This window comes from Chanodichthys erythropterus, chromosome 16 (genome assembly GCF_024489055.1).
Source record: "Chanodichthys erythropterus isolate Z2021 chromosome 16, ASM2448905v1, whole genome shotgun sequence".
NCBI classification, from domain to species: domain Eukaryota; kingdom Metazoa; phylum Chordata; class Actinopteri; order Cypriniformes; family Xenocyprididae; genus Chanodichthys; species Chanodichthys erythropterus.
The window spans coordinates 28,515,813-28,528,452 of record NC_090236.1 but is presented as its reverse complement, the minus strand read 5'-3'; the positions used below and the strand labels follow the sequence as shown (position 1 = coordinate 28,528,452).

The 12,640-nt window shown below is 36.4% G+C and overlaps 1 protein-coding gene across 1 annotated transcript; it reads left to right on the top strand.

Annotated features, from left to right (window-relative positions):
* The first annotated feature begins 479 nt into the window (after positions 1-479).
* si:ch211-106k21.5 (leucine-rich repeat-containing protein 38) lies at positions 480-7,851 on the top strand. Its single transcript, XM_067363550.1, has 2 exons — positions 480-640; positions 6,025-7,851. Exons 1-2 carry the CDS (start codon positions 628-630, stop codon positions 7,221-7,223), a joined length of 1,212 nt encoding a protein of 403 aa, XP_067219651.1. The 5' UTR covers positions 480-627; the 3' UTR covers positions 7,224-7,851.
* The last annotated feature ends 4,789 nt before the right edge of the window (positions 7,852-12,640 follow it).

Here is a 12,640-nt window from a genome sequence, read left to right as displayed (position 1 = left end):
ACAACGTGTTTCGGCGCCGTGGACACGTGACTAAAAGTCAACCTTAAAGAGGTAAATAAAATACAAATATATATTTGCGATATTAAAATCAAATATAAAGTGATAAATATTGTCAGCATCATGTTTTGCCAATCTGATTTTACCCGAAAGAGCGCGAGCAGCGTGTTGTTGCTATGGTTACCACCTCAGCAGGCGAACGCAATTTCTCGCAAGCGTCACTCTTTTATGGTTTGTGGACTTTTACTCAACTCTTGGGGTTACTGAAACGTTGTTTGAAAACGCTCTTGAAACGAATTAACATATAGTTTCATGTAAAAGGAATATACATTTTTAAGAACCCCCAAGCCCCCACATGCTCAGACCCCACAGTATGAAGCAAGTGAGGGGAAGTCTGCCCTGCCAGGTGAGTTTCCCTTCTGCTGTGTTCTCTCACCAACTTTCCCTCTGCATCACACACACAGACAGGAAGCAGAATTTCCACATTCCAGCCGGTGTTGTGTTGATCAGGACACACCCAGCGCTCGCACACACACACACTGTACAGTAGGGTCGCGATGGGACTGCTGCTCTAGCGCTTTGTGTTGTGCTCATCTGAATGAATGACAGTTCTACCAACAGCTCACAATAATGACACGTGAAGGTAAGCGTCACTTTACTCTTGCTCTGTTACTGTTGCACCCATGTATTTGCCCGAGTGAATTTTAGTAAAGTTAGAATTGCTCCGGTAATGTACAATGGACATAGAGACAGTGGTTTTGATAAATAAATAACTTTTTAGTAAATTACTAGAAACTAGAAACATCTTATGTTGAAAGTTTCTGCTTTGCAGACATAATCGGATTGTTTTGTATTGACTTGTTACTGTTTTATCAGTGCTAACCAGACGCGTTGTGAAGTTGCGCTCGAGTAAAATAAAAGATCCGCTATCCGAGAGGAAAGTGCCGGTCTGGGTGTAACAGCGCGCATTGTTCTGCCATGAGATCATGTAGGATAGGTTGGAATATACTCATCACTTTAATGCATTCGTTTACACATTAGGAAGAAAACATTTTAGTTTTAATATGCCCCTCTTTCCGTAATGTTTAGTTGGAACAAACCTTGCGCTCCAGATAGGCTACTTGTACCTTTAACCTCACAGTATTGATCTCCCTTGCACAATATATGGATAACTCAGTCACAATAACATGTTTATTTTTTATAGGTTGTGTCCTTTTTACTGGCCTAAATATTTTTATTTCCAACTGAACTCATATTTTGAGGACTAGCAGTTGCATCCACTAATAAATTAAAGGTGCCCTAGAATTAAAAATTGAATTTATCTTGGCATAGTTAGGGTTAGGGTTAGGGTTGAATAACTAGGGTTGAATAACTAGGGTTGAATAACAAGAGTTCAGTACATGGAAATGACATACAGTGAGTCTCAAACTCCATTGTTTCCTCCTCCTTATATAAATCTCATTTGTTTAAAAGACCTCCGACGAACAGGCGAATCTCAACAGAACACCGACTGTTACGTAACAGTCGGGATCATTAATATGTACGCCCCCAATATTTGCATATGCCAGCTCATGTTCAAGGCATTAGACAAGGGCAGCCAGTATTAACATCTGGATCTGTGCACAGCTGAATCATCAGACTAGGTAAGCAAGCAAGAACAATAGTGAAAAATGGCAGATGGAGCAATAATAACTGACATGATCCATGATATCATATTTTTAGTGATATTTGTAAATTGTCTTTCTAAATGTTTCGTTAGCATGTTGCTAATGTACTTTTAAATGTGGTTGAAGTTACCATTGTTTCTTACTGTATTCACGGAGACAAGAGCCGTCGCTATTTTCATTATTAAACACTTGCAGTCTGTATAATTCATAAACACAACTTCATAAATTTATTCATATTCAGATTTATTCATAAATAAATCTCTCCAACAGTGTGTAATGTTAGCTTTAGCCACGGAGCACTATCAAACACATTCAGAATCAAATGTAAACATCCAAATAAATACTGTACTTATGCAATTAGACATGTTGCATGACGAACACTTTGTAAAGAACAATTTTGAGGGTTATATTAGCTGTGTGAACTTTGTTTATGCTGTTAAAGGCAAGCGCGAGCACCGTGGGCGGAGAGCACGAGCATTTAAAGGGGCCGCAGCCTAAATCGGCTCATATTTAATGATGCCCCAAAATAGGCAGTTAAAAAAATTTATAAAAAAAAAATCTATGGGGTATTTTGAGCTGAAACTTCACAGACACATTCAGGGGACACCTTAGACTTATATTACATCTTTTAAAAAGACGTTCTACGGCACCTTTAAAGGATTAGTTCACCCAAAAATGAAATTTCTGTCATTAATTACTCACCCTCATGTCGTCCCAATCCCTTAAGCTCTTTGTTCATCTTCTGAACACAAATTAACATATTTTAGATGAAATCCAAGGGTTTCTGAAGCACACATAGGCAGCAACGTCATTGCTTTTGAAGTCCAGACAGAAGTGACAGAAATGTCATTTTTTGATGAACCAACCCTTTAAATGTATGAACACATTTTTTTATTATTAACATGTAATTTAAAGAAAATAAACCAGTATAGCTTGAAGGATCTAGCTGTTTGTTTGCGTGTGTGATTGTGACAGTTTTTTCCTACATTGGGAACCACCACAAGACAGAAAGGTTTCTGTGATGATCCGGTTTAGGCTTACAGGATAGAAAATATCATTAGCTCAGTATAAAACAATAGTCAATGGAAAGTTGATTAGAAAAGCAAACCTGTGTGCATGTAAGCGAGAGATCAGCACTTAAATGGTGCTTAGATCAAAATTTAAGTGATTGTTTTGTTAGGGCTTGTTTGCTGAACGTAAGCTTGCCAAGATTGTTTTTCTTCAATGGCATGAAATAAAGAATTTAGAGCACATTATAAGGACTTAAGCTGGGACACACTTAACTATTGTAAGGCCGATTATTAATGTAATTTGATACTTATGACTGATCATGCTCAAATGAGTCCAGTCAGAGCCAGCTGCATTGAGTCGGCAATTACAGTCGGTGTTTAAATTCCGTGTGCAAATATATAAATCTGCTTCAGTCTTTGTGTGTTGAGCTCAGTCTTAGAATGTTTCAGCTAGTCTTTAAGTGTGTCCCTGGCTTTAATGTGGGTTTGGACATCTTAGATTAAATCTGCAAATCTCTAAATTGTGATACTCTATTACCTATCATTACTTCATTATAAGAATTACTTTTAATGGCTGATTTTCTGTATTACATCTACATTTATGATGTTTGTCACTTTAACAGATGACATATAATTTCAGAGAGAAACTTCTGGGCCGGTGTTGGGTAAACAAATAGCTGTTGATGATATCTAAAGTAAAATGAGTGTTTCAGCAGTACTGAATGCAGGGCTGGATTGGCCTGGTTCCTCACTCCTCGTTCCTGATGTGGATAGTCTGTGTTGTCAGGGGGTTTGCACATTCCACTCCTATTGTTTACATCAGGAAAGTCTGATGCCAGGCCTATACTTGTGGGGGAACGAAAACATGTACAGTCCTCTGCACAGCAGGGAAAAAGATACCGGAGTAAAGTTTTCTTAAAGATAAGAGAAGAATTTGCTTTTTCCCCTCAAACTAATGAAACTAAAAAATTGTAGTAAAAAAAAAAAAAAAAACTAAGAGTCTTATTTTCACTAATAAAATAAAAACATTTGCATTAATTCTTTTGGATATATTGTTATACATGCTGTGGTCGCTGTCAACAATCAGTGTAAGCATAAATTTATGTTTTCATAGCTTTAGAAATTATATTACATACTTCTGTTTAATGAACGTGAACAGGAAAGCACTTATTGTCTTACAACTCAGCCATCAAAGGATGTGCGGGTGATATATTTGTTCAGTTCCCAACCAACCGTGAGCTGCATGGTTGCCAGATAAGATGTTTCTCCGTGAAGCGTGGACTCCTGATCCCCAACTCACCTCATCGCCATGCCAACTCTCACACTAATGACAACAGTGCCGAAGCCATGGCAGTGTTGCTATGCACATGGGATCTTTACCTCTCTGCTCAAACCGAGCAAGCAGATCCCTGGAGGTCAAGCTAGAACATAACAGAAAGAGAGAGAATAGACATGCATGTGATATTTTACTCTTAAAATGTAGAATCAGAGAGCAAAACTATGTCATTTTTTTGTTGACTGTTCAAAGTGTAGCACTTTCAAAACTGTTTGTTTTTGTGGTCCAACCTGTCAAACCAATCTGATTAATATTCCTAGGTATAGTAGCCATCAATCATTTTAGTAAAATATGAAATACAGAATGAAACTACTGTGATGTCAAATAAGTTAAATGCATTAAATGTGATAGCATACATGATAATATAATACAATTATGAGCATTTGTACATCTCAAACTATGTTTTAGATGTTGTCAATTAATGTATGCTTCAGAAGTACCATTTCCTGATAATTTACTCACCCCCATGTCATCCAAGATGTTCATGTCTTTCTTTCTTCATTTGAAAAGAAATTACGTTTTTTTTTTTTTTTTTTTTTTTTGAGGAAAACATGGATTTTCATCCAGGATTTTTCACCATATAGTGGACTTCAGGGTTCAATGGTTGAAGGTCCAAATTGCAGTTTCAATGCAGCTTTGAAGAGCTCTACACAATCCAAGACGAGGAACAAGGGTCTTATCTAGGAAAGCATTTTCTAAATAATAATAATAAAAAAAATATTATATACTTTTTAACCAGAAATGCTCGTCTTGCACTAGCTCTGCGATGCGCCTTACGTAGGCGGAAGTACCGCGGTAGGGTGAAAAACTCATCTCATTTTCTTCTCCAACTTTAAAATTGTCTGACATCTTAGTTTTTTTTGTTGTTGTTTTTGTAAAGGCTGTTTGACTTAGTCTTTGCACGTTCGTTTTTAAACAAGAATTTGTGGTTAAAAGTATAGAAAACGAGAAAACAACAGATCGTTTTGCTAGATAAGAACCTTATTCCTCGGCTGGGATCGTGTAGAGCCCTTTGAAGTTGCACTGAAACTGCAATTTGGACCTTCAACCCATTTAAACCTGTTGAAGTCCATTTGGAAAAAAATCCTGGAATGTTTTCCTCAAAAATCTTAATTTCTTTTCAACTAAAGAAATTCATGAACATCTTGGATGACATGGGGGTGAATTAATAGGAAATTTTAATTCCAAAGTGAACTAATCCTTTAAGGCCCCGATATATATATATATATATTAGTCAACATTTGAAGTGGATCAAAACCTTTCATCAAAGTTGTCCTAAAACCTTCTTCTTAGGACAACTTATTTCTTAGGACAACTTTGATAAACTTTTTTGATCCACTTCAAATGCTGATTACTGTACTTCAAATGAAATCAAAGAACGAATTGATGTGTTGTCATTTCGAACAAAATCAGGCCAAAACGAATTTAGTTTGTGTTCGTTTTAGGAGTTTGAAATGGTTTGCCGAAGCAAACTCTGAGGAAAAGTTTGCTACAGCTGCCACAGTCATTAAGCAATCTATTGAATAAAATACAATATAAATAAATGTGACGTGCCTTTACTGGAGTGCTAATTTGCAAAGCTTGTGCTAACATACCCATGTTGTTATGATCAGATGCTTTTCTTATGCTTTCTATAAAAAAAATCCTTGCTGTTTTCTCATTTTTGTTGTGTTTATTTTGTTACTGAGAGGAAAGCGTGCAGCACATATTTACATATTCATCTAAACGCCGCTCTCAGCAGTGTGGGTGGCGTCAGATGTTCGATAACAGTATGTCGCTGCTGATGTATTTCGAACTTCTTTTCACCCTAAACAAAGAACGAAAAAGAACTTCACCAAATCGCTGTGAGTATATCGGGGCCTTTAGGAGTGTTTGGGAAACATCTTTGTAAACAATCATTATTTTTTCCACTCCATTTGGTGCCACACATGGTAAAGAAATTACATAATTCACTGTTTAATTATTATAAGTTTGAAGTTTTGTCTAATCGTTGGTTTTTTGTTTTTTATTGTAGGGCTTGTCTTTTTATGGGGGTTGGGGATTCTCCAAATACTGCATGTGACTGAAGGAAGCATTGGGGGATGTGGGTGTCCATCGGCCAGCATTTTGTCTCATTTTCCATCGAAGGTACCCAATGACACATGCTGCTTGAACTACTCAGGATCCACATTTAACCAGATGTCTTGGTCAGCTTTTTTGTCACATACACACCTGCAGATTTTGGACCTGACGAACTGTAATATCAGTCACATTGATAACAGTGAGATCGGTGTTGCTGTCAGTTCACTGAGAGAGCTGTATCTCAGCCAGAACAGACTAACATCTATCCCAGCTGACTTCCTCACTAAAGCTTATAGTTTGGAAGTGCTGGATTTGGGAGTGAATCATCTGAAGGATCTGCCCGAGCAATTTCTGCAGACCTCGGACAAACTGCGAGTGCTGATCCTGGGATGGAACCAGCTGAGCGCTCTGCCTCATTCAGCGCTTAAGCCTTCGCTAAAGCATTTGGAGCTCATTGGAAACCCCTGGGACTGTACATGCTCGCTGTGGGAGGGGCTTCAAAGTGGTCTGCATGACAACTCTAGCAGCCTTCAGGACCTCGTAGGTAATCTGACCTGTGCCTCTCCTCAAAATCTGGCTGGGCGGACGATTTGGTCTTTGCAGACCAGTGACGTGTGTCATTTGGCCAACCTGACCGCTCTCTACATCCTGCTTCCCCTGCTCCTGCTCCTCAGTTTGGTGCTGTGCTGGTGCTGTGGCAGAAAGAAGAAGAGGAAAGAGACTCCCTCGTTCAGCCCAACTCGAAAAAGGGCCAACAACTCCCATTGCAACGGACGGTGGCCACATGCCAAACTGCCCACTGAGGAGTCAGCAGCAGTGTCTGTGGATGGCGGCAAGGAGGCCATACTGAGGAACCAGCTGATGCTTCAGCCCTCGTCCACCCTGTTAGGCAGCACTCGGGATATTTATGAGGAGGTGGAGATCAAACTGGGCTCTGTGGACTCGCTGGCTCCTCCGCCATCTACTTGCTCCACAGAAGGGACCGCTGGAAAGCAGGACCTGGACACAGTGAGTGTGAGCGAGGTGATGAAGGACTCGGCCGATCGGGAGAAAGCGTACTTGACCCAGTCCACTGAATACTACAGCCTGGTTCCTGGGATTGAAATCGAAGACTCCGATCATGGAGAATATGAAAGTGTGGACCTCTCGTGACATTACAGGAAATGCTGCATTTGGTTGAAATACTCAGAGATTCTATTAAAGGGATAGTTCCCCCAAAAATGAAAATTATCCCATGATTTACTCACCCTCAAGCCATCCTAGGTATATATGACTATCTTCTTTCAGACGAACACAATTGGAGATATATTTAAAAAATATCCTGGCTCTCCCAAGCTTCATACTGGTAGTGAACGAGGAGCATATTTTGAAGCCCAAAAAAATGCATCCATCCATCATAAATATAATCCATATGGCTCCAGGGGGTTAATAAAGGCCTTCTGAAACAAAGTGGTGGTGGGATTTGGTAAGAAAAATATACACATTTAAAACTTTATTAACTAAAATAACTAGCTTCCACCAAACAACCAGAAGCATACTGCGCAAGTTGATTTGCGGCAAATGATATCCCCTGATGCATTGTATGACGCAGGATGTAGGAGTAGCGTAAGCTTAGACTTCTAGTTTATAGAAGTTTAGACTTCCAATTCTGTGTTTTGTTTTGCTCTATCCTTTGAGCTTCCAAAGTTTTAAATATGGATATTTTTCTTACAAAAACCCATTGCATTGCTTCAGAAGGCCTTTATGCCCTTAGGCTGTATGGATTATATTTATGATGGATTTTTTGGGGGGTTCAAAACACGCCCCGCTCATTATTATAAAGCTTGGGAGAGCCAGGATATTTTTAAATATATCCCTGATAGTGTTTGTCTGAAAGAAGATAGTCATATACACCTAGGATGGCTTGAGGGTGAGTAAATCAATTTTCATTTTTGGGTGAACTATCCCGTTAAGTACACTGGAGTTTTGTGTCTCTGAATTGAATTGGATCACTGGTCATTACGTTATCCATAAGGAAGTCACTGCGCCAGTGCGGAACCATGACTTTTGCATACAACGTGAATGAATTACTGTACTGATAAAGTGTCAAACGAAGCTGTTTGCCAAGATAAGCTATCATATAGCTGTCGCCTGGATATTTTCATTATATCGAGATTTTTATATCTTCGTTGTCTACTGTAATTTAGTTGGGAAGTTTTTATTATTGTAATCTCTGTTTCACATTCAGTTACAGTGTTTAGTGTATTTGGTGTCCCATATAATTTATATATCATATTATGAAGAGGAACAGTAACAGTAGAGAGCATAAGCAACCAAATCTGCCATTGTAACTATAATTGAAAACAGTGCTTTGCTAAAATTTGATGTATAATGGACCAACATTTCTCTTCTACACAGAAGTATGGAGGTTGGTATATGAAGAATGAAGTTTGAACTATATATGTTGAAAACAGTGACCATTTACTCAATAGTATCTAGCCTTTATCCACATTTGGCATCCACAGCTGATGTAATCATTATTTTTGGTCTTGTTAATAATTAATTTAATCTTAGCGAGTTCAAAATGTGCATAATCAAATCAACAGAAACAGCTATAGTCAAATGAAGTGGTTTTCAGATAATATCAGGCTGACTCAGCGAGTACAAGTTAACATAAGCAGATTTCAGTGGAAAGAAAGAGTATGTACACCATACAGAACAAATCACTCTCAACTTTTACCTATAAAATGACTTTTTCTCCATGTCCATTGTTATTGTTAACTAAAACTGAAACTATTAAATATTGTAATAGTTTTCGTTAATTGAAATAAAGCTAAAATGAAATAAAATATAAATATCAGTTGAAAAACTTAAATGAAAATGAGAAATGTTTGCCTTGGCAACAAACTAAAATAAAACAAGTTAAAGCTGAAGTACTAAAATTACTAAAACTTATACTGAAATAAAACAAAATAGAAACATGAAAAAAATCAATAAAAATGACAAAAGCACATAAAACAATCTAAAATTGAAATAAAATATATATATATAATAATGATAAATATATATTATAGTGTAATAGTGATATATATATATATATATATATATATATATATATATATATATATATATATATATATATAAAATTGATGTGATTGATATATATATAAACAGCCTGGTCTCATTGTTAATACGTAGTTATTAATACGTAACTTTAAAAGACACAAAACGTACATATTTGTACGTTTTGAATGGTGCTAAAACGTACAAATACTGACGTAATTATGGCACCAAAACGTAAACATACTTACGTTTTTACTGCGAATAAAACGTAAAATATTTACGAATCTTTCATGTCATAAAAATATATGTATAAAATATATATAAATGTTCCCTTTTTAACATTTTTAGATGAATGTAATATCCCTAAACCCCACCCCGAACCTAAACCTACCCATTTTATACATAATGTTAAAAGAATAAATCATAATGGACAGAAATGTGTAGGAAAATGACAATTTTAGTAAAAATATGACATTAAAACGATATTTTGAGCCACTTATCCTACACCTACCCATAACAATTTCTTAAAACTACATACTGTTAATAAATGAAAAACAGACAAACAAGCGTAACGTTAATCACAATAATTTATTTTTTGCAAATATGTCAAAAGTGGTACCAAAGGTTAAAATGATGATGAGTTCCAGTCGCAGTCCTCTCTGGCTGTAACGTAATAGTTTTTATAGGGTACAGAGCAGAATATAATTTATTAATCCGTGAAATTATGAATCTGTCTTCTCTCCGTGAAGGCGCGCACTCATTTCAAATGTCAATCCACTGAAACACGGCATATCGCAATCTGCGACGAAGCAGGTGAGAACCAATGAGCGTTCGATATCAGTGCCGTAAATCATGTCGTAACGCTTCTCGAGGGTGGCGCAGGCGCACTGGCGCTATTTTTTAAATTTGAATCATAACGTGCGCGGGCTTTGACTGTGACGATCGCTGTTGCTGAGAATGAAGGTGAAGATCGACAGATAAAGGGCTGAATTTGAATCTGTTCCTCGCAAACATATGGATTCTAAAGATATGGAGTACAGCAAACAAATAAAATGGGTGTGATTTGTTAATTTATGTTGTGCTTTGGTGTATCTTATGGTTGTATTGTCAGTCACTGCATAGGAAAAAAATCTGACAGCAAAATATTACAAAACGATTATAGAAATGTTATTCATTTTAAGGTTTCAAAGTGTAGTCTCGTTTAACATTATGTAACGTTAATGACAATTGAACACAACATATTTGAATCATTAAAGCCACGATTTTAATATTAATACATGGTAATTCATATACATTCACACTTTACGTTAGATGTTTTACGTTTTTTAAGCTGCTAATACGTAAGTATTTGTACGCTTTAGTGCTATAAATACGTCAATGTTGTACGTTTTTGTGTGTATGAAAACGTTAGTAAATGTACGCGTGGTAGAACCACACTTCACGTAAAAATACACACGTATTCTCATGAGATCACGTTGATATAAAATATTATTATTATTATTAAAAAACTGCCAATCTCATATTGACAAAATGGCAGAACAAATCTCTAAAAAAAGTGATGGTGAAACAACACAGATTCTGATATGCAAACTGAACAAAACACAGCTTTTGTAATCTTGGGTGTATATCAGTTACACTGGTTATGACATTCTGTATGATTTTAATATGAAAGCTTGTGGCATTAACAAAAAATTGCATTCAAATAAATGCTTTTTCACATAATTGGTGTTCTGATGTTTTTGAAACTTTTCAGTGTTTATTAATTGGAGTATAGGCTCTAATCATTAGCTGTTTAACTGAAATTGTGAAGAAAAAAAAATTTAATTGAAATGTGTTAATTATACTGAGTCCTAAGAGAGCAAGTAAATGAATATAGCCCTTCCACACTTCTCACACTGGCCTTCGCAAGATGCTGTTTATCTGCCTTTGTGTCCCCATAATGACCCAGCCCATTCATTAGTGGCTGAAATCACTCAGCAGTAATAAAAAGCTAGCTCTGATTTCCTCCTGTGTGGGAGTTTGTAATTATGGCATTGGGTTACTCAGTCCCAGTAAAACCTGCAGTGCAGTAATGGCATCTACCTGCCTTGCTGCTGGAGAGAGTGTTATTTTTGTGGGCTATATGTGCACTTTACAGTTGTGAATCTCTATTTTCAAACAGACTAAAGATTAGCATTAGAACACAAGCTTGTTCTTTTAGAAGCATCATTTTACTCAGACCATCATTGCAATTAAGAACATACCATAATACAATTTATTATCACATAATTGTCATAGTGTTGCTTAGCAAAGACATTTAATTTAGTGATTACCAAAAGGTCTTTTTTTTTTACTAATTCGATTATTATCTTAAAAAAGACTTGTATGTTTGCCTACTGTCTGATGTATTTCACATGTACAAAAGATAGGCTATGGAACATTTATCATGATTCTTCTCACCTAACTGAATTCAGCCTGAAAAAAGGATCAAGCTTTTGCTGTTTAACAAGGAAAGAAATGAGTGTTCTGTTTAAACGAAGTGAACTCATATTGCCAGCGCTGTGATGGGTCTCCCAAACTGGTGTAGCCTGGTGTATAGGCTACTTTCTTTCTCTTACTGTCCACTGCCCCCTTGTGTTTTTTACTCCTCACACCCTGTGCATAATATGCATAAGCTGATGGAATAATTTAATTTAATTTACCTTTAATTGATATTTTAACTATTTACATCTGTATAAAAAGACAGCACATGTTCCTTGGCTGAAAATCTGTATAACTTTTAAATAAATTAATAAATGAGCAGCAGGCTTGAATCCTTTTAGGTTTAAATTTAAAGCAGTTTGAACCTACCTTTGTATCATGTTCAAGAGCATGTTAAGAACCTATTTCTTATCAGTGAGAGAAGTCTTATAAAGACCACAAAAGCAGAAATAGAATATAAATAGAATACACAACAGCAATCAGTGTTATGAAAGGAGTTCAGGTTGTTTGGTTGGATATAAAGCACTACTGGTTTTAAAATCACTGTTCTTTTGGGTGTGTTTGTCAATGAGCAGTTCACACGAGAATGGTTTTACAGCAGTGACATGAAAGAGGATTTATAACTTATGTAAATATTACTAAGGCCTTCCAAGAAATTAAGGTTTTATTGCATATGCTGTAACTAAATTAATATTAACATGCATCAGAGAACAGTGTGATTTCCAACCATTTTCCCCAAACATGGAGTTTGAGGCTTGCTCAAAGTTTGTCAGTGTTCTTACATAAGTTTTTTTTTTTTTTTAACTAAAACACTATTATAAACAAAGAGCAAAATCTTGATCGAGTGATAAATACCCCATCATAAATTAGACCTTTACTGTGTGTTTTCAAGAGTAATCTTTCATAATGAAGACACCTGTGTGAAACTGACATTAACCACAAACATGATCTTTTAAACTGGGTTCCCAAACCATAAATCACCAGATGCATTATAGGTCCACATTAAAGACAGATATAAAGGTGAAAGCAAGAGATGTGTTTTCTCTCTAAAAGAAGACGGGCTTGAA